Source organism: Quercus lobata, chromosome 6, assembly GCF_001633185.2.
Source record: "Quercus lobata isolate SW786 chromosome 6, ValleyOak3.0 Primary Assembly, whole genome shotgun sequence".
In the NCBI taxonomy this organism is placed as follows: Eukaryota; Viridiplantae; Streptophyta; class Magnoliopsida; order Fagales; family Fagaceae; genus Quercus; species Quercus lobata.
In genome coordinates this window covers 42,581,248-42,608,265 of record NC_044909.1, presented here as the reverse complement: position 1 = coordinate 42,608,265, position 27,018 = coordinate 42,581,248, and the positions used below count along the sequence as shown (strand labels likewise).

The following is a 27,018-nucleotide window of genomic DNA, read 5'->3' as shown; positions in this document are numbered from 1 at the left end:
TGACAAAATGTGAGCAATCTAGTGTGAACACTATGCAACCTTATTCATGGTTTAATAGCATAATCTCAACGGCAAGGAAAACGGTGGCAGCAATTGTTGACTTATTAATTAATTATATATATATATATATATATATATATATATATACATACATATCCTAATGAAAACGTAGAAGTCTTGCCTTGTTCATGGGTACACAGCGGCAATCTAACCGTAAAATATAAGTAGAATTTTAGGACCAAAATCAAACTTCTGAACAATCTAACATCATAACTGATTCCAAGATAACCTTATAAACTTTTAATTCTTTGTTTCTAATGGTGAGAAATCATACTTTGAAAAAAAATCTGATTACCTCTTCAATTGTATGTGCTCTAACTCCAAGGAAAACCTCTTAGCCTCTTTGATAAAATCCTAGCCTCCTTAGTGATGAAATCCTTCTTATCCCAAAACCCTAATTCTTTTTTTTTTTTTTTTTTCCTCCAACTTATATTTTAACACAAAAGAGATGTGGGCTTGGTGGGGTAGTGGGCTAGATTTTAAAACCCACTTGAACTTATCTCTTTATTTTGCAAGGAGCTCATAAAACATCTTCCTCTTTTCCTTTTTATTTATTTTTTTTTATTGCCTCACTAAATCGTAGACACTAAAACTTTAATTTTCTCATCTATTTGTAGCACCACAAAATTGTCTACTCCCATCTTACTCTGCGCACACATATGGCCCCTCAACTCTATATTAAAACTGACAAGGTACAGTGATAATCATAAAATCAAAATTTGGGTATTACAATTTCTCTCTTAGCCACACACCATGGCCGAATGGCCTTTTTTTTCTTTTCCTTCTTTTCTCCTCAGCGTGTCTCACACGCTTGAGTTTTGGAAGCTTGAGGAAGTAAGCTCATGAATTGAGCTTTGACTTATGTGACAAGAGGGCTGAACCCCCTAGGTGCCATGCACCCAACACATTGTAATCTTCATTACATCAAAATCAAATGGAGATAATTTGTTTATTTCCAAATCTCACTCTCTCCCTCCGTCTGTGACTCTCTCTCTCTCTCAGATCAACAAGGCGGAGGTTTCCAAGAACTTCGATTCCGTCAAGTTTGGTCTGATTCACATCAGCCGAGTGGTTTCTCTCTTAGAGCTCCGACTTGTTGAGGTAGTTGTTGTAAATTGTAGATTGGCAAAAATTGAAAAGTGGGATTTTTTGACCAGATTTGACTATAGGAGTTGATTTAAATACTATAAGAAGAATTCATGTTAATTTATAGGAGTTCATTTCACTGCTAGTTTACTTTTACCGTGTTGCACTTGCACCTTTTCATTTATTTGAATAAAAATCAAATTCATCTTAAAAAGAAAAAAGAAAAAAATTCAAAATTATTTGTTGGGTAGAGTGGTTTTGTTTCTTAATTGAATTTCCAAATATATTAGATACAGAACAATTTATGGCAGCAGCAGTGGTTGGAGGGGCTGTTCTTGGGGCAGCACCTGGAGCGAGCTTTGCGGATTTACATGACACGGTTAGGGATGTGTTATACAAAGCCAAGAACTTCAAACCCATTCTTACACGCCTCAAATCCACGTTAGATCGTTTGGAGCCTATAATGATATATGCAAAACAATTTGATTGCCCAAAAGGGGAAGAAACATGGGGCTTGATCGAACAAATGAAAATGGGTGAGAACCTGGTTCGCAATTTCTTGAAAATCCGGTGGTGGAAATTCTATCTCAAATTCTTTTACTGTCGCAGACTTGAAAAGTTGGACAACAGTATCGTCAGGTTCTTTCTGGTTGATTTGCATATAGTGCCGACTATAGGGACGCAAATATGGGAGACGGTGCAAATGCATTGTCCTGATTTCAAATTGAAAGGTACTTCTATCTCTTTCTTCTTTTGTGTGTGAGTAATTTGACTTTATAATTGGCGAGTTTTTATTAGGAAGTATTGTTTGCATATTATTGAAGTTATTTAAAGTGCTAGTGGATCCTTTTCATAATAATAAAAGTAAACCGTTGCCAGGTGCTCAATACGTTTTAAGTGAGATGATTCGTAATATTTAAATATAAAATAAATAATATTTATTTATCTTTCTTGCTTTTTGAGATGTAAGATTATTAATTAAATTTTTATATTTAAGTTTTATTAAAATCTTTTCTACAATTGATAATAGTTAATGCACTTAATTAACACACTCATAACAATTTTTTTTTGGTAAAATAATTAAGGGGTTTCAATTGAGTTGGATTTCAATTCCTTCAATAGACGTGGGGGAAGGAATGGAAAATCCACTTATATCTTTTTATTTAATATGAAAATAAATTGTCATTCTAATTAATCTCTTGAAACCTCAACAGTGCAAAGTATTTGTCCTGGAGCAGCCACACCTTCACCGTTTGCTCCCACTCCCCAGCCTTATGCTGAAATATTGGTGTCATTAGGTATAGATAGCCAATGGCAAAAAGAAAAACTTCTTGGGCGCGGTTCATTTGGAAGTGTTTACTTGGCCACCAAATGGTATATATGTTTGATGTCCTTCTTGTGCTAGTTTCTTTACCTGCATCAATGTCTTTAGTACAGTTACACTTTTCTTACAGGAATACTCGAGTTTCATGTGCAATAAAGGAAGTTAGAATATTTCCTGATGACGAAAGATCTGCAGTCTCTATAAAGCAGTTATGGCAGGTCATTTTCCAGAATTTTTTCACTACTAGTTTCACTCTATAATTATATATATTGTTATCAAACATATCAAGCTTTTGTCTTGGTTTATTGAAGGAAATCTTATAGTAAGGATTAAAGTTCATGGTCTGAATTGTCTTGATTTGTAAATATGGTAATTTTCTGCTACCAACAGGGGGGTTAATAGCTGCAGCAAAGTGTTTACTTTTGTTCATAGCTTAGGGAATTCTTTGCAAACATATCTTGGGGAGTTTTTTTGCTCATTATATATGTGTGAAAAAAAAAGGTTTAGCTTGCATCCCATATCTTGGACCTTATAATAAGGAAACCATTAGCACATTCATTTCCTCAATAGCACAAAGCTGTCAGTGGGTAAACTATGCCAGACATGCATGCAATGAATAGTTGGAACCTGAACATGTGAACATTGGTTATGGTTGACCTAGTAGGCGTAAGTATGCTTAGGCTAATTATTGCATAGGCATTTTAATGGACCATACATTTTATTTCTTGTTTTATAGTTATATATTTAATTTTACTGGTAATGGTGTGTGTCTGTGTTTGTTAACTTTCCATCCTTAGGAACTCTCCCTATAAGGCTATAACAAAAATCAATGGTCGTCCATTTTCACTAAGAAGTTGTTTGTTCTTGTTATGACATGGGGCTTGTGGAAGGGCATTACACAAACAATAAAAAAAACAACCAAACAAGACAACAATATTTTGATGTGGTTCAACCAACTCCAAGTCTTAAAAATGCCTATTATTTTTTATTTTTTCATAGGCCCAGGGGGCTCGGCCCCCTTTGGGGACCTAGGAGCCCCCTCCTAGGTCCGACCCTGCACCTCAATGAAGTTTGCATCACACTAACCATAAAAAAGCTTCATAGCTCTTAAGTCTGAAAATATTTAATCTCCTTTAATAGAATGCATTACAATTCTTTAAATAGAAGACTCAAAATAGGATTTCTTAAAACCCTAATAAGGCATGAACTTGGACTCCTTAGGCTTTTACTACCAAGCCCAACTAAATAACCAAACTTAAATAAAACCCAAAAGAGGACTTAATGGACTGTTAGCACAGCCCAAATCCAGAATTTAGAAAATTACAAAATTGCCCCTGACACTTAAAAATAAATAAAGCAAAACAAAACCGTCTTCCCATTGTCTCCTGCATCACCTCTAGAGTGGCATTATGGTAAGGGAAACTTTTATCTCTTGAAAGTAATTATCCACAATGATTCTAACTTATGTAATTCATTAGAAGGTAAAAGTATCTTAGTTGGTTGATGTTTGGCCAGTGATTTTTTTAATGTAGTTTGGTTTGATCTTTGTTCTGTGTGTGTCAGGAGTATGTATGACATGTTTTCTTAGATGTTGAGTTATAGAATTTACATAAATAAATAAATATTTATTATTATTATTGTTTTGGTAAATTGTCGTTATAATTCTCATGGTTCTTTCTGTTTGTAAATTGTCTTTATAATTATTTATTTGGATTTCTTGGCTCATGCCTTTATTACTCCTTATTGGTTTTAGGAAATCAAACTTCTCAGCGAGCTAAAGCATCCAAATATTGTGCAATATTATGGCAGCGAAATAGTGAGTATTCTCCCAGTTTGCATGTTTAGACATTCTCAACATTGTTTACTGTAGTATCCTTGCAGCAATGTATGAAATTAATGTTATGCATGCAGGTTGATAGCTGGTTTCGTATATATCTGGAGTATGTTCCTAGAGGTTCAATCAAAAAATATATTAAGGATAATGGAGCCATACCAGAATCTGATATTCGCCGGTTTACTACCCATATTCTCTCTGGGTTGGATTACTTGCATAGCAATAATATAGTTCACAGGTGCAATTCACGTTTGATTTGATTTGTTGAAACAATCTAATTAGTGTTGCAAATTAGAATTTAACACTTATTATAAGTACGTGAAATTTCTATGCATCTCTTCAGCATGGAAGTAGTCTTGGGGATAATTTGCTTAACTTGATGTTTGGATTTATTTATTTTTCATGTGTCAATAGGGACATCAAAGGGGCTAATTTGCTCATTGATTCATCTGGAGTTGTCAGGCTTGCTGATTTTGGGACGGCTAAATGTGTGAGTTTGTTTTCTTCTTCTTTATCACTGTATCATCTTGTGCTTAGATTTTAATCTTGCATAATGATTTCTCTTTTGATGTAGTTGTTCTTCCTTATACATTTAGTAGATGGTATTTTTTTTTTCATTTTCTTCTTCTTCCTATACTTAGATTCACCTTAACAGTCCCTCATCATCTTGAACTTTTGGTAAGAAAATATCTTTTTGACTTCACCTACTTTTTTTTTTTCCTCATTAAAGAAGGTTCTCAATATTTGTGGACAAATTTATTTTTAAAGAAGATAAATTGACATTTGTATCAATGTTTTAAATTCCGTTCCATTCCAGTCCTTAATTTGGTGCACATAACTCCTTGCTCCGTTTTGGTCTAAATTCCAATTTGTTTCGGACTATTCCAACGTACCGAACGAATTTCAGTTATTCTAGTCTCTATATTCCCGCCTATTTTAAACTTTGGAGCCCAAAAGTCATCATTTGACTCATTTTATTCCCATATCATATTTTAAAATTTTTTTGGTTACTTAGATATAATGAAATATGAAGTTGTAAATATATAAATTATGTACATGTGTGTGTATATATATCCGGTGAGTAATCTTGAAATGGTGGACCGAAACACACCAGTACTGGAATATTTCGTTCCAATTGTCAATCTAGAACATAATTCAAAACTTTGATTTTTATGCTCAAATGTTCAATTTTGATCAAGTCTATAAATGTGACAACAGCATGACCCTTGTTATAAGTGTTAGGTTAAAATGAATTGACTCCTTGCAAATTAATTAATTACCCAAGTTAATTAATTAGTCAAATTACATGCAATAATGTGGTAGCATAAACAAATCACCAAATAACTAAATGCAGTGGAAATTAAATTTGACATAGATGATTTGTTTATGAATGAGGAAAACCATCGAGGCAAAACCCCAATGGGTGAATTTAAGGTCACTACTCCCGAAAACCCACTATTATCAATCACAAGCGGTTACAAGTATAAGGAATCTTACCAAACCCTTTGGCTTATCTCGAAATACCAACCTACAATTGAACCCTTACCCCAATACCCAATTGGACTTGTATTGTAGCGGCAATCTCTCCGTTCAATACACAAATCCCAATACGTAACTAATCAATGATGCATGGATCTAAGTACGTGACTAACACCAGCAACTTGAAGAAAATGTTAACTGCAAAGTTCTTCAATCCATCAACGATGAAGATCAGGAAGTTCCTTGGTTACAAAACCCTATGGCGCAAAGATGCACTAGCTTCTTCGAAGAGAATGATGAATTAGGTCACTGTTTGCATTTGGTCACTCAAAAGATGTGTGACGGCCTTTAAAATAATCCTTATATATGTCTAGGGTTGTGAGAAAAGAAACCCTATACAAATATCAAATTTGGAAATTCTAATTTCGTAGATCTCTACAGATTCAACTTCTGTCGAGCTTCTGGCGAGCTTTATTCTTAAATCTCGATAGATACTGTTTTTGTTGAGATATTTGTCGAGTTTTAATAAACAGCTCTTCTTCACTTGATTCTTGGTCAGATCTTCATGGTTTTAACACTTGACTTGAACAACATGTTTCTTGAAGTCTTAAACCCAACCTAGATCTATCCAATTACAAGTAAAGTGCATTTTGTCAAAGGATTAGCCAATTACATAAAATATGTCCCTAACAATCTCCCCCTTTGGCAATTCGTGACAAAATCATAACAAACAAATAATCATGAGAGAAGTCTTAAATTATTAAACTCATAACCACTTGTTGTATTACAAAAGAAATCTATCCCTACTACAAACTCTTGAAAATTTTTGCAAGAAGAGAGTTCATGGCATGATAGACTTTCACAACCTTTCTTTTTGAAACACTTAAACAAGACTCATCAAGGCATCATGTGTGAAAAAGAAATAAAGATTGCATACATAAAAAAACATGTGTATAAAGAAGAAAAAAAAAAAAAAAGACAACAACAACAACAACTACACATGTAGAGATAAGTGAAAAAAAACATACATCATCATCATATATATGAACATAAAGTACAAAGTATGTCATAAAAAAATGGTCACAAGACCGGTATACAAGAGGCTAATGTTACTAAAAAGAGAGAAAAGTACATATAAACCTTACTACATCCCTCAAAACTATATACACTCCCCCTATCAAAAATGTCCTATACTAACTGTAACGCTCCAAAATCATAAGCAATAAAAGTCTATTTAATCTGAATAATCCATAAAAAATATTAAATGAAAGAAACCAACAATCTAAAATCTCATCACAAATGTCAGAGCTCTAATCCACCAAAGACAAAACATCCTCAAAATAAGTCTCTAGTACAAAGTTTAATGCCATAAAAAAATCATAATAAACTCCTCAATTCCACAAAATAATTCATAACTGTTGTCTTCCACGAGTCTCTACTCCAATAATTCCTTTAATGTATCCATAAGGGGAAATAAAGGGGGGGAGGGGTGGGATAACTCAATAAGTGGAATTCACTAACATTGGGGTGTGGGAACAAACCTTTCAAATAAATAATTCTTTCAACAAATTCATAACTTGTAACCTATCAATATTTTGTCATCAAATATTTCACATAAAAATAATAATATCTTTATATTGTGAGACATCATAATATATATATATATATATATATATATATATATATAAAAATATATATCAATACCATCATATAAACAAATTCCTAGACTTTTCTTGTGGTCAACATTTACGCCCCGTTGACAGGGTTGTCCTATCCCCTTTTTAGGACTAGAACCTCCTTTACATCTCTTTACTTAAGGATGGCTCCTTTGGAGCCTAAAGGTGCACTCCCTTACTAAGGAGTTTCCTTTTTGGATTCTCAATAGTATACTCACTTGCTAAGGAGTTATCAAATGTGCACTGTCCCCTTTTCTAGGACCGTCCCTTGCTAAGGACTAGCTGCAGTCTAATTGTCCTTTGCTAAGGACTAAATACAATACTGAGCTTCTAATCACGACTTGCCATAGGTTTTCAAAACACATTTCAATATGCTCACAAAAATAATCCATTCATAATTCTCAAAAATATAAAGATATATTCTCGCATACAAGTTTAAATAAATTCAGGTTGTCCCACAAATTTTCATAAAACGAATAGTCAATGTGCATATCAAACATTTATAAAATATCAATTCATATATAAAATATCAACATGTTTCTTTGATATAAAATAGTTTAATAATGAACACTGTTTTGGGAAAACCCCCAAAATTAGTAAACACCACTTACCTCTTAGTTGCAAAATAACTTGAGTCACAATGAATCAGTAGAATTAGAACCTAACAACACCAAAAATAGGTTCATCAATACACAATTTCCCACTTAAACGGTTTTATCCTAGACAATATTGATATATCCAAAATCCTACATTTATTCACTTAACTATCCAATTCACTTTCAGCTTTGATCAGATTTTTGGACATAGGTATTCATGAACTTCAATATGGCCGAACCTAAAGTCAGGGTCACATGTATGGAATAGCTTTAAGTAAAATAAGACTCAATATAGGCTGAATGATGGATGTCTGATCATCTAACAAAAAAAGCCATATATTATATATATCCATTCACTCTAATATTATATATATTCAACCTAGTATTGGAAGCCACGTGATAGCCCTCAATTTATCAATCTAGTTGCTTAGTATTCCCACTTGATGTCGCTGGATATCTATTGACTTTAATATTATATATATATATATATATATATATATATATATATATTTATATATATATTCAATCTAACATGGGAAGCCATGTACTAGCCTTACTATCAATCTAGTTGCCTATTGCCCCTTTAATGCTGCTGGACTAGTTTTAGACAATAATAAAATGTGATGGTTAATTGGTCAACAATTGAGGCTATGTGTGAATGCATATTAACCACAACTACAAATGCTCTTTTCCCTTTAAGACTCAATATAGGCTGAATGATGGATGTCTGATCATCTAACAAAAAAAGCCATATATTATATATATCCATTCACTCTAATATTATATATATTCAACCTAGTATTGGAAGCCACGTGATAGCCCTCAATTTATCAATCTAGTTGCTTAGTATTCCCACTTGATGTCGCTGGATATCTATTGACTTTAATATTATATATATATATATATATATATATTCAATCTAACATGGGAAGCCATGTACTAGCCTTACTATCAATCTAGTTGCCTATTGCCCCTTTAATGCTGCTGGACTAGTTTTAGACAATAATAAAATGTGATGGTTAATTGGTCAACAATTGATACTATGTGTGAATGCATATTAACCACAACTACAAATGCTCTTTTCCCTTTAACATGGTGACAAAGTCCAAGCCTATTACTCTATTTGGTTCAATTTCAAAGTTTGTGGCCCTTCCTAACATATTGAACAATCCTTATCTAATATAACACAATTATAGGAGCCCTTTTCTATTAGTATAATGATAGTCTAGGTTCATAACAATTGCTAACTATTGACTATTCAAACTTCTTAAATGCATGAGAAAATCATACCTGTAGACTCCAACTCAACGCCACAATGAAGAAAGGCAAAGTTCAATAGTCGGCTGAAGAAAAAGGAAGCCCCATCAGTAAAATACACGTGTGACTAAAGAGGAAGAAGGCTAGAGTTTTCAAGGCCCATATATTTACTTATGCCACCTCATTTGGGCTTTATATCCCATAGTATTTATCTTATTTTTAATATCTTAGGCCCAAATCGATTTAATCCATTTAATTGTAGGTCTCCTTTATAATTTACATATAATAATTAAATAGGTATCAAAGTTATGGGCTGTTACACTAACTCTCCTCCTAAATACAAGACTACTCTTAAACCAAAAACTACTCTCCCTTTTTGTCACAAATGACAAAGAGCAAGTCACTGAGAGGTCGTCATCATCGAAAGAGCTAGCATCATCCTCATCATCATCATCGGGCGACGCCTCTGGAGAAGGAGAGGGAGAAGGAGCAAGACCAACCATGCAAGCCTGTCGGCGGGCAATACGCCTACTCAGGTGTTCATCTAACACATCTCATCAATGAGATAGTCAAGACAACCACCAATGTCAGCATGCATCCACTGAAATTGCTCCATGATAGCCTCGAGGGTCACACCACCAACCGCGGAGGAAGAAGGAGCGGAAGAGGATGGAATAGCAGAAGTTGCAGGATCGGTCGTCTCCACTCTTGGCCGCTTCGGTCGAAACTGAACCTCACTCCGCTAGATAGAACCAGGGCTGATAACATCTATGATGGTAAAGAAAGGAGAGAGAGGAATGAGAATGTAAAACTGCTGAAGGATCTGCATGATAGCTAAAGGAAAGATAAGCTTATCACGGGTAGCGGTATCCTGATACACATCTATAATAGATGTGATGAAGTGAGAGGCAAAGTCAATGGAAAGATCCTCCATCAAGGAAAGACGAAAACAAGCACAAGGCTTAGTGATGGAGTTATAATGAGACCAGGCTTAGTAAATTGCAGCAATTGACTTCTAAATTTGAAAGCATTAGGATGTCTGATGATGAATTTTTTGATGAATTCTATGCTAAGTTGAATGATATTGTTAATTTTGCTTTTAACTTGGGTGAAATCTATGATCAACCTAAAATTGTTAGGAAGATTTTTAGATCTTTGACTGAAGACTTTAGACCCAAGGTGACTGCCATTACTGAAAGCAAGGATGTGGACTCCGTTCCTGTTGATGAACTTGTAGGATCTCTTCAATCCTATGAGTTAGATCTACCCAAAATTACCAAATCCAAATCAATGGCTCTTAAGTCAGTTGATGATGTTGAAGGTGGTGGATTTGATGATGAGCTCTCTGCTACAGAGATTACCTACCTTGCCAAGAATTTTAGAAACTTTCTCAGGAATAGTAATAGAAAGGCAAGAGGCACAAACACTGATGAACCTAGAAATTTTAGGAAGCATGAACCCACTAAGGTTAACAACAATGATAAACCTGGAGAAAAAGTAGGTCAATCTTCCAATAATTCCTTGGGCTCTCAGTGTTTTGGATGTCAAGGGTATGGACACATGAAATCTGAATGTCCAACCTATTTGAAGTCTAAGGGTAAGGCTATGGCTGTAACCCTTAGTGATGGTAAAGTTTCTGATAATGAGTTTGATTGTGATGAGGATGGAAACTTCATTACTTTCACCGCTACTGCTGTAGTTGATGAGAGCATATCTGTTGAAGAGAACCCTTCTGATGGGGAACTCTCTGAAGATGCAGATCTTCAAGAGGCCTATAATACACTTTACAAAGTTGCTGCAAAGGATGCTATGAATGTTGAACTTGACCTGAAGAAAATTGAATCTCTTGAGCTTGAAAAGAAAAATTTGCTTGTTAAACTGTTTGATGCTAATGATCTTTTTAACAATGTGAAAACTGAAAATATGCTTTTGCTTGATAAAGTTAAATCTTTGGAATTTGATTTATCTGTTGCTAGATCTGCTAGTTCTAAACTTGATCAAATGCTGAGTGTTCAGAAGTCTTCTTCTGACAAAATTGGATTAGGTTATGTTGAAAGCATCTTTGTGTCCGCTCCTCATTCCACAAAGTTTTTTCCTTCATCTTCTTCTTCTGTACCTTCAGTGAGTGAGATAGTGAGTGAAACTGTCAAACCCCTTGTGAGTGAGGTTGTTAAACCCTTAGAAGGTTCATCATCCAGGAAGATTATGGTTGATCTGAAAGAGTCTAAGTCTAAGAAGTCTACCCTATCTAAGGATAAGACACATGATAAGCCTGCATGGGTTTGTCACTTTTGTGGAAAGTCTGGACACATCTGTCCAAACTGCTACAAGCTGCAAGCTGCTAAGAGAGCAAACAAACCAAAAGTACCTGTGCCTTAAGCACTTGATCCTATGGTACTTATTGGTGATTTGGTAAAGGTTTTAAACCTTTATTCCAATCCTGGAGTTGGTAATTATTCTCATGTGAATAAGAACTTCAATGCTCGTGGTACATCTAAAAGGTTTTGGATGCAAAAGACTCGATCTAACTGAGTCTTTCTGACATGGTCCTTGTACTTCATTGCTCTACCCTTTGTGACCTTTGTTCTTTGGTTTTGTTTTTATTTTTTTATTTTTTGTTTCTAGGATTTGCATTGCATAACATTCATGCATTTCATTCTAGGTGTTTTTTTTAATAATAAAAAATAAAAAAATAAAAAGGGAAGAAAAATGAAGCACATTGTGTTTTGTACTATTTTTCTTGGTTTTTGAGAATAAGGTTGGTCAATTTATTTTCACATAACATGTCTTTTGTACCTTGTTTAGTTTTGATGAGCTTACTTATTGCACTTTACTAGTTGAAACTTTGTAGTGCATGTTGTGTGGGAAAGATGTTTATGGTTTTTTGATTACTATGTCTTAATCTTGAAGTCACATGTTTTTAAATGTTTAACTTGAACTTTTAGAGAAAGGTATAAATAACCATCTCACCACAGTTCACTAGCCAATCATGAACACCTTAGTGCATATCATAAGATTTTGTGTTCGAGAAAGTATAGCATATGCACAAAAAGAATATAAGGTGAAGCCTAGGGTTAAATTGCTTAATTCTTAAAATCAAAATTGGTGTGTACTATTAGGCTTGATGCCAAACTCACACAACTTAAAATTGGTATGTATATTATGAGGCATAAATACAAGAAACTTACATGATTGCAAGCTTATGATCTAGGAGATATGGGAGTTATATGATGTAACTCTTTAGGTGATAATCTCTTTTAAATTCTTTGTGATGAATTTTGTAGACTTTGTGATTGATTGCTATTCACATATCACCTCACATGTATCTCAAGTTTTTGCTAGTTGCACACACTACACGAGTTACTCTTTGCTAAATATTGTAAATGTTATTGCGTGTGTTTATGGTCTGACCAACCAAGTTTTGCAAATACTTTGAATTTTGTGCAAAATTAATTTGTTACTAGAAAATTTGTGGAGAATGCAAGAATTTTTGTTTTTGGGAATTTGGGCTTCAAATTCTTGTTTTGAAAATCATATCATCACATACTCATGCATTTTTGTTCTTAAATTTCAATGCTTTGAGTTAATTCTAAATGTTTTTCAAAAACTGTGTTTTTTCCTCAAAATTTGGTGAGCCTCTGCCTATTTCGATCGATCGAAAATTTTTAAATTTGATAGAGAGAGTCTCTGTCTATTTCGATCGATCGAAACTGTTTTTCGATCGATTGAACTTGTTTCAAATTATTTTTATAGAGTCTCTGTCTGTTTCGATCGATCAAGGCTGTTTTTCAATCGATCGAAACTCGTGAAACATGTTTTTTAAAAAGGTGAGATTGTCTTTTTCAAAAGGACTTTTTCAAAAGTTTTTCAACTTTTTTCTCTCTCCGCATTGGCTATAGGCTCCACCATCAATTTTTTGTTGTTTTCCTTCAAGATTTTTGCAAGGTTTTTGTCCTTGAAGGCCGATAAGTCTCTTTTGCCCTTCCTTTTGCATTTTATTTCATGTTTTCATGCATTTTTCATGCATTCTTGTGGCTATTTTCGGCACTTTCAAAATATTGGGGTTTTTGATGATTCGAACCTATTTTGGTGAAATTGATCAATGGGTTTTTGTTCTATGATGCTATAATAATGATCCTTGTAGTTTAATTTGATCAATTTTGTGGTTTTTGAAAAATTGGAAATTCTAGGGTTTGAATTTGATCCGAATTGGGGATTTTTGTCTAATTGGGTTAAATTGATGAAATTGGCTTATCAAATTGATGTATTTGGTCATTATTTTTGTTATTCTATCATATGTGATGATCAATTCGTCAATATTTTTCAAATTGATCAAGTGGTTTTCCAAATTTTGGGGTTTTTGTGTTAATACCTCAATGTTCAAGCCAATTTTGTGAATTTGAACCTTTGGACTTAATTCACTGCATTAGAACATGCATCATGTCATTTAACATGTTCATGCTTCATATAGATTTTTATTCTATATTTTGTTTTGTGCTAACTTGTAGTCTGCCCTTGGTTTTGTTTGTTTTCTCTCTCTGTGTGTTGGTCCTTATCCTAGCACCATGCCTAGGAAAACTAGAGCTCATAGGACCACTTCCACTTCCACTTCCTCTGAGTCTCCCACTAGGGTTGAGTTGTTTAGGAATGATAAGTGTAGAGAAGCTTTTGAGACCTTGAACTGTAAGCGTAAGATATGGGCTGAGCGAGCTGTGGTCTTAAATGAGCTTGATCCGACCATTAGGGCCAATTTTGAGTCTAGAGGTTGGTTGCCTCTCTTAGAAATAGATCATCCACCCCCGACCGCCCTGATTAGAGAGTTCTTCTCGAACCTCTCTTGCCACATCTATGATTCCAACACCCTTGTTAGGAGTTGGATACGAGGTGTAGAGTTCACTATTACCCCTCGGGTAGTGGTTAAGGCTCTTGGGGTTCCGGTTGTTCAGGAGCCTGACTATCCCTATGATGAGTCACCCTCATTAGATGTAGTCATGTCTTACATCACTAGGTCATCTATTCAGAGGAGTTCTGATCCCCGGATCACGTCCATTGAGCTTACCGAGACGGCCTATCTCTTTTTTAGGATAGCGTGTCATTCCTTGTGGCCTATCTTTCACTTCCACACCATCCCTTTAGAGCGATGTGTGTTTTTGTATGCCTTTGTTTCTGGAGCGTCTATCAGTTTTTCTCACTTGTTCCTTCATTCTTTGAACGAGGTTCATAGGAGTTCTGCCGTAGAGCATGCGCTGATTCATCCTATTTTCATTCATAGGATTTTGCTCTTCTTAGGTCTAGATGGTTTTCCATCTGGTGAGCCTGTTCATGTGATTGCTCCCATAGGTGCCACCTTTCTTCGTCAGAGGGATGCTCAGTTGAGAGTTGCTCCTTCTCGTCCTAGAGGTGCGTCATCTAGTGGTGTTCCCCCTCCTCCCTCTTCTACAGGTACTACTGCTGCTGAGACATCAAGTGCTGCTGCTGATGCTGATGTTCTTCCACCGACTGCTTCAGATGATTCAGACATTCGTCGCACATTGGATCATGTCTTGACCGTTTAAGCGGCTCAAGGACAGTTTTGGTGGACGTGCTCGATGAGATCCGTGCCTTACGTGCGAAGTTGGCGCAGTTTAGACCACCTCCCTTTTGATGATGAATATCTTGTTTGCCCTTTGGCATTCCGTCATAAAAAGGGCGAGTACTTTGTAGAGTTTTTGTTTTCAGGGGGAGTTTATTTATTTTGGTTAGAGCTTGTGGAGTTTAGATTGTATCTAGGTGCTTCACTTTGTACTTTACATTTTTTAGCTCTTGCCTTGTTTTTGTTGGGATATTCATGTTAGGGGGAGTTTTACGTTTTTGTTGGTACTTTATATGTTTCTTGTTTCAAACTGCTTATTGATTTATATTTATGAGTTATTCATTGATATATGTCTTTATTTATGTGTTGTTTGAAACCAAGAAGTTATTTTGTTTACTTGTATTGTTTCCACACATGCGGTTATGCATTTTGTTTAGTGTTTCAGGAAATATACAGGTTGATTCAATTGAGCTGCTGTCTATACTTGGAACTGATGGATAGTAGTTAGGATTGAATTTGTTTTATGAGCATTATTTTGTAAAGGGCTTTTTATTTTGTAAACTTTGAGCGTCTAGTTGTGTTTTGTCACGAATTGCCAAAGGGGGAGTTTGTTAGGTTCTAAAGTCTTAGGATTTTATGTATTTAGAATTCTAATTTGTATTGTTGGCAAACCATGATCAAAACAATGTGTTTAGAAGTGTTTAAGTCTAGCTTAAAGTTGTGCATCTATGTAAAGTTGGAATCGAGTTAAAGCAGGAAAGGATTGTGCCTTTCGACCTGGCTCGATCGATCGAAAGACAGACTCGATCGATCAAAGCTCGGGCAGAATGTTTTTCTGCAAATTCGTCCAACTCAGCCCTAAGTGTTTTAAAACGTTTTTAGGGTTTCTTATTTGTCCTAAGTATAAAAGGCAAACCCTAGTCACGTTTTAGTGTTGCTCATATTTGTGGTTTGTGTAAATCTCTTGTGAGATCTAGAGGAGCTTTCCTTTACCCAAACTTAGGGTTTTCAAGGAGAAGATTTATCTACGCCTTGATGATCAATTCAGTTGCTGCCATTGAAACATAAAGAAAACACAAGCGGGTGTGCTTGTATCTGGTGGTGAATCCAAGAAAGAAGGAGTCCGTGGATTCGGAGCTTGCACGTGGTCGTGTCAGTAAGTTCTACTGGTTGGTAGCAATAAGAAGTCAAGCGTGGGGGCTTGTAAGTCTTATTGTATGAACTTCGATTCTTTCAAGATAATGGATTCAAGTTTACTTTGAGGATAGTTAGGTCAAATCCTCCCCAGGTTTTCACCGGTTTGGTTTCTTGGGTGATCATATCTTGTGTTATTTATTTTCCGTTGCTTTGCATGATTTGATCTTTGTTATTGTGATAACCTAGACTTGTTTAATTGGACTAAGTAACAACTTGGCTAATTACCTAGGTTAAATCAATTGTTTTAAGGGGTCTAAAAACTAACAACCATGTTCAAAAATCTCGAACCTTTTGCAAAGCCCGAGTAAGGGGTGTTTAGAAAACCACCCCAAAGAGAAGATTTCTCACAAAAGTGAGAAATAAGCTTGTCTCTAGACACCGTCCTGAGATGCTCATAACCAGGGTAGTCAAGATGCGCTACCCTAGGAACATATAGTACCTCAGATATAAGATCCGGAATAACTACGATACGTGTACCTCTGAATGTTGTAGCAAACTAAGGCACAGAGATATCGATGGTGTGAACCTTTGAATGTTGTAGCAAACTGAGACTGTCCTATATCCATGACAAACAGGGGTCAATGGATTACACAACAAAGATTAAAACATTATCAAAGTGTGCCTGCTCTGATACCACTTGTGGGGTTAAAATGAATTGACCCCTTGCAAATTAATTAATTACCCAGGTTAATTAATTAGTCAAATTACATGCAATAACGTGGTAGTACAAATAAATCACCAAATAACTAAATGCAACGGAAATTAAATTTGACACAGGTGATTTGTGTATGAATGGGAAAAACCATCGAGACAAAACCCCAACGGGTGAATTTAAGGTCACCACTTTCGAGAATCCACTATTATCAATCACAAGTGGTTACAAGTATAAGGAATCTTACCAAACCCTTCGGCCTATCTCGAAATACCAACCTACAGTTGAACATTTACCCCAATACCCAATTGGACTTGTATTGTAGCGATAATCTCTCCATTCAATGCACAAATCCCAATACGTGATTAACCTATGATGCACGGATCTAAGTACGTGACTAACACCAGTAACTTGAAGAAGATGTTGACTGCAAAATTCCTCAGTTCATCAACAATGAAGATCAAGAAACTCTTTGGTTACAAAACCCTATGGCACAAAGACACAATAGCTTCTTCAGAGAGAATGATGAACTAGGTCATTGTTTGCATTTGGTCACTCAAAAGATGTGTGACGACCTTTAAAATAATTCTTATATATATCTAGAATTGTGAGAAAATAAACCCTATACAAATATTTCATAATGGCCTAAAAATCAGATCTGGAAATTCTGATTTCGTAGATCTCGACAAATTCAGCTTTTGTCGAGCTTTGTTCTTAAATCTCGATAAATACTGTTTCTGTCGAAGTATCTATCTAGCTTTAATGAACAGCTCTTCTTCACTTGATTCTTGGTCAGATCTTCATGACTTTAACACTTGACTTAAACAACATGTTTCTTGAAGTCTTAAACCCAACCTAGACCTACCCAATTACAAGTAAAGTGCACTTTGTCAAAAGGTTAGCTAATTACATAAAATATGTCTCTAACAATAAGAATGCAGAATATATAGCGCAGTGTAATCCTTGGTATAAAGAATCCTCTTGTAAAATATTACAATCAATAATATTGCTTTTCTCTTTGTGTTTTATTCATTCCATACTTCAAGCATTTAATAGCAAATTACCCACTGGCTGAGAAAAATTCAAAGAAATATGGGTGACTACCTACCTAATTTGATAAGTTGATGTAAATCATGTTCATTATTAAAACCATTCATGTTATCTTTTATTGTTGTTGCCAACTTATCAATAAAATAAAATGAAAGAATTGTTGTTGCCAACTTTCCATTATAATTTGCTTTCTGGGATTCTAGATGATGTGTCTAATATTGGACTTAAGAAATTTGGGACTTATTATTGCACAGCTTGCTCTACACGCAGACCCAGCTAAGCTTTATTTTATTGGAACTGCACACTGGACGGCTCCAGAGGTATTTTCTTGCTGCTACATCAATTTCTCATAGGCCTGTATCTTCCCCTACTGAGTTCATTGTCTTTTTGCAGCTCGTGCATGGTTTGGAGCCTTCCAGCCCTAATGCTGTTCTTGCTATAGATATTTGGAGTGTAGGTTGTACTGTTCTTGAAATGTTAACTGGAAGACTTCCCTGGGGTGATCTTGAACCGGTAGGCACCTAATGTTCCTTTATGTGCTTTGTTAATTGGGAAACTTTTACCTTGCAGTATTATATTACAATAATTGATGTTTCTTTGCATATATCTCATTAAATTTTGATTAAAAAAATATTGCAATAAGACCCCATCATATTCAGTTCTTGAAGGTTTATATGGTTGGATTGTTGCTTTGCATTAGCTGTTTTGGTTCATGTTCATCCCATCTAATCTAAGTTACTGACAACTGAAAAAGGCTAAGATCAAGCTACATTTGTGATGCGGGAGCTTAACACAATTATTTTGGAATTTATTATTTTAGATTATCTTTATCTCGTGGGAGATTGGATTTCTTATGTAGTAATTGGATTAGTTTAGACTTTCATTTTATTATGAGTTCAGATTGGGATTGGTGTTTTAGATTATTACCAGTTGAGAGTTTTATGGACATTATCTTTTCATCCTGGAGGTTGGAAGGCTCTGGTGGTGTTTTTTAAGTAGACTTTTTGAGGAATAAAATTTTAGGTTGGAGACTTTTCCAAATTGTTGGGTGTTGATTTCCAAGTTTTCTAGCTTAATGCTGATTTTAAACAAATCCTAAGTGCTGAGTCTTAGGGATATACTTTAATTTTACCATTGATATTGTCTTGCAACAACTTGGTATCAGAGTACAAACAGACCAACCAAATCCAAAATAATAAACCCTGCTGGCATATCATATTTCACACTTTCAAGCCCAAGTGCCACACTAAAATTCTACAAAATCCTAATGTTAGAATTCAAGCACATAATGGTGGAACTCAAGGAAACCAGAGAAAGAGAGAATTGTATGTGAATGATTTTGTGTATTACAAATATAGGACCTCTGTTTCTTATATACAGTAAGAATAGGCGGGAAAACTTAACAAACTATTAACAAACTAACTAACTAATCAATCTACCAATACAGAGCTAACACGTGTCCACCACTAGCTAACTAATTACATCAATATTAAACGACTTGTAGCTCTAGAACTACTTATACAATACGACTTGTAGCATCTCTGCTTCTTCCTTTCTATCTACTACAACTGCAAGCTGCTATGTAGCCTTGAGCTTTATCCTTTAACACCCAACACCACTGTGACCCATAGATCCCTCCACCATAGTAGTCTGAAACATGCGCATACAAAAAACAAAAACCCGAGTCAAACCCAATATCCCACCATTACACAACCAAACCACCATAGCCCCATCAGCTGGAAATCCCAAACAAAATAAAAATCTTTTGCTGTGATACTCATCCCATCAAATCATGGTAACCCAAGCCAAACAACAAACCCACCCATCAGAAAAGCATCTGTCAAAACTAGGGGTGACAAAATCAACCCAAACTCATTTGTCCACTCAAACCCACCTACTTAAATGAGACCCAAACCCACCCAATTATTAATTGGATTAAATGGGTATTAACCCAATTAAACCCAATTAACATTAATGTTTATTGGGTTTTAATTGGGTACCCAATTAGACCCAATTATGATCCAACTATCATTTCTACAAATCATCCAACTCTAAAATGCCCCAAAACCACTAAAATTACCAAAATACCCCCTCAACCAAAAAAATTACCAAAATAACACCTAAACCTAAAAATAACCAAAATACCCCCCAAAACCTTAAAAAAAATATACCAAAATACCCCTTAAACCTAAAAAATGACCAAAATACTCCCAAAACCTAAAAATTACCAAAATAACCCCAAAACCTACAAAATGACCAAAATATCCCTCGAAACCCAAAAAATGACCAAAATACCCCCTAAAAACTAAAAATTACCAAAATACCCTAAAACCTAAAAATTACCAAATTACCCCCCAAAACCCAAAAAATGACCAAAATACCCTCGAAACTTGAAAATGACCAAAATACCCCTAAAACCCAAAAAATGACCAAAATACCCCCAAAACCTAAAAATTACCAAAATAACCCCTAAACCTACAAAATGACCAAAATACGCCCAAAACCCTAAAAATGACCAAAATACCTACCCAAACCTAAAAATTACCAAAAATACCCCCAAAACCTAAAAATGACCAAAATACCTCCAAAACCCAAAAAATGACCAAAATACCCCTCGAAACCCAAAAAATGACCAAAATGCCCCCCGAAACCTAAAAAATTACCAAAATACCCCTAAAATTCAAAAAATGACCAAAATACCCCCGAAACTTAAAAATAACCAAAATACGCCCGAAACCTAAAAATTACCAAAATCCCTCTGAAACCTAAAAAATGACCAAAATAACCCCAAAACCTAAAAAATGACAAAAATACTCTCAAAATCTAAAAAATGGCCAAAATAACCCCGAAGCCTAAAAATTGATCAAAATAGTCTAGAAACCTAAAAATGACCAAAATACCCCCTAAACCTAAAAAATTACCAGAATACCCATGAAACCTAAAAAATGACCAAAATACCCTCAAACCTATAAAGTAATGAAAATACCCCTAAACCTTTGAAATGGCCCAAATAAACCCAAAACCTCTAAAATGGCCACAAACAACCTGAAACCTCTAAAATTACCAAAAATACCCTGAAACCCCTAAAACAACCAAAATACCCCTCAAAATATCTAAAATGACCAACATACCACTAATCCTATAAGATGAACAAAATACACCTGAAGCCTCTAAAATTACTAAAATAGGGGTTTGGGGTATTTTGGATGTTTCGAGGGTATTTTCGTTAAATTAAAGGTTCTAAGAGTATTTTAGTCATTTTGTAGGTTTTGACTCAAAACCAAAACTAGAGTGTCCAACTACCTCACCACCATTGCCAAAATTAAAAACCATAAAAAAGGGCCATCACTGTAAAGTCCTCTACCCCTTCAAAGAGTTGCCGCCACCCAAGAGGTCACCAAATGTCGATTGAAGCTCCACAACCCTAACTTTTACTCAACCCGATTCATATTAAAATCATACAAACCGTCACAACCTAACACATATAAGAAGCCTAGGAACCTTTTGCCCAACCCCAATAAAACCCCAACACGGCCCATTAAAAACTTAGGGATAGTTACACTTTACCCACCTATGGTTTGCCTCTAATTTGACTTGCCTACCCGTAGTTTCAATTTTGACATTTTACCCACCCGAGGTTCAATCTGTTCTGCTCCGTAACCCACCTCCCTGTCTGCTGTTACTCTAACACGTTTTCTTTCAGAATCAAAACACAAAACAAATAAAAAAGGTAGGGTTTTTGATTGCTTAAGAACTTCTATGAGAACATATGCCCAAAAAAATCAAACCTAAGTCAACCACTATAAATATCATATTTTCCTTATCTACTTGTCTCTTTCCTCTCACCTATTCTTCTACAACATTCTCTATTGTGTTATTGATGCTGATTTCTCTTCCATGTGAGTCTAAAAGTTTACCAGTCCGAATAGCCTGAGACAAACTATTTTGAGTCAGTACATTAGCTTTATCTACATTTTCAATTAAGGCAATGGACAAGGGTTTCTTGGTTAACTCCTCAGCAAGACAATCAACAAGAGTTTTCCCCCTGAACTTTACATCATAACCATTCATTCCTCGGAGACCATAGATTGTGTTTGAATTAATCATCCCATCTTGGGAACTCAGATCCATAGAAATAAAATGTTCCTGGCTTCCATGTAATTTCTCAGCAAGAGCAAGAGCTATTTTCTTCTTACCAAGCCTATCAGGTCCAACAAAATTAAACCATATATCTGCTCTCAGACTTGCTCCTTAGCGTTTTTTACTTCTTGTTTGGCAGCAGGCTATTGTTTGGCTAATAACACAAATTGCTTCATCTTGCCAACCGACCTTCTCAGTCAGTGCTCTAAATAGTGTCTTCAGGTCTATTCGGTCAAACTGCCCACCATAGAGAAGGAAAATATGATATTTATAGTGGTTGACTTAGGTTTGATTTTTCTGGGCATATGTTCTCATAGTAGTTCTTAAGCAATCAAAAACCTTAACTTTTTGATTTGTTTTGTGTTTTGATTTTGAAAGAAAACGTGTTAGAGTAACGGCAAACAGGGAGGTGGGTTATGGAGCAGTAACGGATTGAACCTCGGGTGGGTAAAGTGTCAAAATTGAAACCATGGGTAGGTAAGTCAAATTAGAGGCAAACCATAGGTGGGTAAAGCGTAATTATCTCAAAAACTTAACCTGACTAAGTCAAACAAAAAAAAAACCCACAAAAGTTTTGTTTGAAAGCCTGCAACGTAACCAGCAAAGTCCTATAAGAATCTTTGAACTTTAGTCGTGCCAACCCACCAACCCCATAACAATCAGTTCAGAGCACCTCAGCCAGCCAGCCAACCAACAGAGGTTCTTGTTCCCTTATTTTCTGAGGCTTAGGACCCATTTGGTAATGTTATTCTAGTAATACTGTTTGTATTTTTTGGAAATACATGTGGGTAAAAAAGTTGGTGGAAATACATGTAATGTTGTTTAAAAACTGAAAATATGTGTTTAAACACAAATACCAAACGGGCCCTTATTATTTGAGAGCATCATGATAATCTCCAAACCACCTATTTTTTATGGTTATAAATATCAAGACCCAAGATTTTCAACAATGGGCTATTTTGAGATGAATCATTTTAGAGATATATATTAATCCATTGTTATAGGCCCAGGCCCAAATCCAAGCCCAATCTTGTGCAAACTAAGTCTCTTATTATTTGTACTTCAAGTCTATTAACCATAATTAATGTATGGCTAGTTTAGGGATTAACCTCTTATATACATCCATGTTGTAGTTCATCATAACTTAGGATTTGTACTTTCAGTAAAAAAAAAAGGATTCATACTACATTCTTATATAATAAAGATGTAGCTCTTAAAAATTTCCTTATGGTTCATCATAACATAGGATTTGTATTACGTAATTCTTGTGTTCTTGTGTTCCTAACCATGGTATATCAAGGGGTTGTTGGTGGATTTCTTTTTCCTCTTAAAATTTTTTCCTAGAAATGTAGTTTTTTCCCCAAAAAAACAATTTTTTTTATGAATATATATGATGTGCAAGTTTTTCCTTTTCCTTTCCCTGATGTTTATAATTAATAACTTCCTTTTGTGTTCCTCTTGAAGTAGTCCCACTTTGGCTTTGTCCCCTGCAAATTATTTTGTTGTATTGGCAGTGTGCTTGTTGGTCACCAACTAGTGGCTAGTTTTGTTGTGGTAAAGTGAAGTTAATAGCAGCATGTACGTAATGAAACTTGTAGTCCAATTTGTTCTTAAGTACAATTCAAGTGTTGTAATAAATTTAAGTGAGGTGCGCTGAATTTTTGTGTGTGGATCTTACCGCAATCTATTTGTTACAATCAGTGACTTAGGAAATTATTTATTTAATTCCAGTCCTATTAGATTGATACTAGATCTCTTTTCAATATTTAGATTTGTGTCTTTTCTCTATAAATCAGGTTTAAGTGACTGTAATTCAAGTAAGTCAATAACACTTATAATTCATACTTAATGCGTCCATGCTATCAGATGTGGATGAAGCACAGTGAGTGTGCTTATTTATATGCTTTGCAAATTATGAGATGATTATGGCTAGCATGTCCATTGAATTGGGAGTTCATCTTAGAAATGGTTATTGATAATTACATATTAAAAAATGTGGGTTCCATTAGGGAGGGAGAAGCATGTATGGCATATGTTATGTTGTATCTGGTGGCATTGCAATGTAGTTGTCTGGTGCCTGCTTGTAGGAGATACTGGATTGTGGTAATTAGATAACATTTCTTTTTATCATATTTGATGCAGGTAGCAGTCATTTACAGGTTAGGTAAAGGGATGACCCCTCCTATACCTGAAACATTGTCACCTGTGGGCAAGGAATTTTTGAGTCTCTGCCTTAAGATAAATCCTGCAGATAGGCCATCTGCTGCAAGCTTACTAGAACATCCCTTCGTGAGGAACTCGGAGCAGCTGGATGGCAACTGAGCATTTAATGGGAAGAACTTGACGATAAATATAATTGTCATGCCATTTATTGTTGCTAAATTGTTGTTTTTATTATAGTTTGTCTTACATTGTCAGGATAAACCACATAGACCAAAAGAACATTCTGAACTTTTCAAAAAAATAAAATAAAATAACATTCTGAAAATAATCGTGATCATCCCAGCCCTTCTGGAGAAAGGGAAAAACTGCTGGCTTTTTGTCATGGGTTGTGTTGATATGCAACTGTTGAAATTGGATTATAGACTTCACAGATGCTATAGTATGTGACTTGCAGCCATAGGGTGTTGTGATAGTAGATTTATTGCCTCGTTTTTTTTATCATTGAAAGCTCTGAAGTTAGAAAAGCTTCTTCATTCTGGAAGTTTATTCTGCATGGGAATTTAGAAGCAGTTTTGCATACTACTCATTTAGAGCTTCAGATATCACGGTTACTTAACCATACTTTCTGATGCTAATACTTTTACCTCCATGTACAATTGGAGTCAATAAATGAATTTGTAGATATTGGATGTTGAAATTATTGATCTATCTTATCCTCTCATTTTAACTATGGACCTATTGCAACTGTTTTACATAAATACATTACTTGCAATGAAGGGGGATAAAGCTTCTCTTGAACGAAGATGTCGGATGGTAGGATTAATTGTTGGACCAAAAGTCATTGTTCCCTCATTAGAGAAGTTAGTTCAGCATTGTTTTTTGTCCATAAAAGTTAGCAGGTCAAAATCGTTTTTTAAATCATGCAGGAAGTTTAGTTTTCGGCATTTTTGTTGAAGCTGGAACTGAATCACATAAAAATGGCAAAGCCAAACATCAAGTGCAAGGCAAAACGACACGCGTGAGGTTAAAAGATCAGAGCAAGCTGAAGAACAAAACGACTGCGTGTTGATTAATAAGATCACGTGCTTAGCATATGAAGTAATTTAATCCCAGTTAATTGTATTAGTAGTCCACCTGTCAAGCATCTAATAGTTCAGTTGTATTTCCGTTAGATTAGGGAGTTAGTTAATTTTCTGTCTTCAGTCTTAGCTCCTCTATTGCTGTATATATAGAAACAGGGACTCATCTAATTAATCACTTTTGTACATTTTCTGATTTTGATGAATGAGAAATATCTTCTCTCTCAAAATTCTCTCTCTAAACTTCCAGAAACCTCTTTCTCTAATATGGTATCAGAGCAAGATTTTTTTTTTTCTTTCATTTTCGCTGTTGCCAAACACTTTTTAGTCTTCAAAGTTCCTTTCTTTTCTTCTTGATTCGCTTGAAATTCTAGTTACGAAACAGTTTTAGTTTTCAAAGTTTCTTCCTTTTCTTCTTGATTCGCTTGAAATTCTAGTTTTCATGGCTTTTGATTCAACAGCCAATCAAGCACAATCTTCCACTCAATCCGTGCCTTCTCTGAGCACAACAATGGCAGATGAATCTGCTAACAATCCTTATTTTCTTCCAGCCACTAAGAGTCCAGGAATAGTTCTTACTTTGCAGCCTTTAACAAGTCCAGAGGGCTATTTGAGTTGGGCGAGATCAGTGTTCTTGGCTCTAAGTTCATGAAACAAGTTTGGTTTTGTGAATGGTTCGATTTCACAGCCAGATCTTACCTCTCCATTGTACAATTCTTGGAGTAGGTGTAATACCACTGTGCTCTCATGGCTGACCAACTCTCTCAGCATGGATCTCAAGGCAAGTGTGATGTATATCAACACTGCAAGGGATTTATGGATTGACCTCAGAGACAGACTTTCACAGGGCAATACTCCAAGGCAATTTGAGCTGCAAAAGGAAATTGCTCGTCTTTCTCAAGGTACACTCACAGTAAGTTCATACTTCACTAGGTTTAAGACTCTGTGGGATGAGTTCATCAATTTTCAACCTTTCACTGTATGCAATTGTACTTGCACATGTGGTTCTAAGGCTTCTCAATTGGAAGCACAACATAAGGAGCATGTTTTCCATTTCTTGATGGGATTAAATGACAGTTATGGGAACATAATAGGTCAGATCTTATTGCTTGAGCCTTTTCCATCTATTAGCAAGGTTTGCTCCTTGATCTTGCAAGAAGAAAAGAGAAGGAGTTTTGGGCATGGAGTCAATATAGTTTATCCTACTGAGGCTACTGCTATGTTTGCTAATCATGCTAAGGGTTTTAATGGCAGTCAAGGACAGAATCAAGGCAATCGTGGTAACAAAGGTCATTTCAAGAAGGATAAACCCATTTGTACTTACTGTGGCCTTAGTGGTCATATTGCAGACAAGTGTTATAAGTTACATGGGTATCGTCCAGGCTACAAGCACAAGGGAAGCAATCAAGCTATGGCAAATCAAGTTTCAGCAATTTTGGCTTCTGGACATTTGGCAATATGGATGGTTTTGCCTCAGCCAATCCAAATTTGATCCAAAATATGTTTTATGTGTTCCTACTTTCAGTTTCAATCTTATTTCCATTAGCAAACTTACACAACAATCTTCTTGTTGCCTTATTTTTCTTGGAAATTGGTGTTTTATCCAAGACCTTGCTCAATGGAGCATGATTGGTCTGGGTAAAGAGTGTCAAGGGTTGTATCTGCTGCAAGCTCCTGCTTCTCAGATTGCTCTTACTGCCTTGGTTGCTTCTGCTGGCCATTCTTCTTCCACTTTATGGTACAGCAGATTGGGACACCCTTCTTTTTCAAAGCTTTCTTTGTTAAATAAGATTGTAAGTTCTGAAGCTTTCAATAATCCAGATTGTTGTGAAGTTTGTCACCTTTCTAAGCAA

The 27,018-nt window shown here is 35.4% G+C and overlaps 1 protein-coding gene across 1 annotated transcript; it reads left to right on the top strand.

The window, feature by feature from the left end:
- The first annotated feature begins 1,566 nt into the window (after positions 1 to 1,566).
- LOC115993812 (mitogen-activated protein kinase kinase kinase 5-like) lies at positions 1,567 to 24,680 on the top strand. The gene is made up of 10 exons (XM_031117786.1): positions 1,567 to 1,682; positions 1,756 to 1,877; positions 2,361 to 2,520; positions 2,601 to 2,688; positions 4,224 to 4,286; positions 4,382 to 4,542; positions 4,719 to 4,794; positions 18,038 to 18,103; positions 18,177 to 18,296; positions 24,066 to 24,680. The coding sequence occupies exons 1-10, from the start codon at positions 1,654 to 1,656 to the stop codon at positions 24,243 to 24,245; spliced, it is 1,065 nt and encodes a 354-aa protein (XP_030973646.1). The 5' UTR covers positions 1,567 to 1,653; the 3' UTR covers positions 24,246 to 24,680.
- Positions 24,681 to 27,018: the final 2,338 nt, after the last annotated feature.

Coding starts and splice junctions, on each gene's coding strand:
- LOC115993812 (XM_031117786.1), top strand. CDS start 1,654: ATGGGGCTTGATCGAACAAATGAAAATGG. Junction 1,683..1,755: donor GATCGAACAAATGAAAATGG/GTGAGAACCTGG, acceptor TTACTGTCGCAG/ACTTGAAAAGTTGGACAACA. Junction 4,543..4,718: donor AGCAATAATATAGTTCACAG/GTGCAATTCACG, acceptor ATGTGTCAATAG/GGACATCAAAGGGGCTAATT.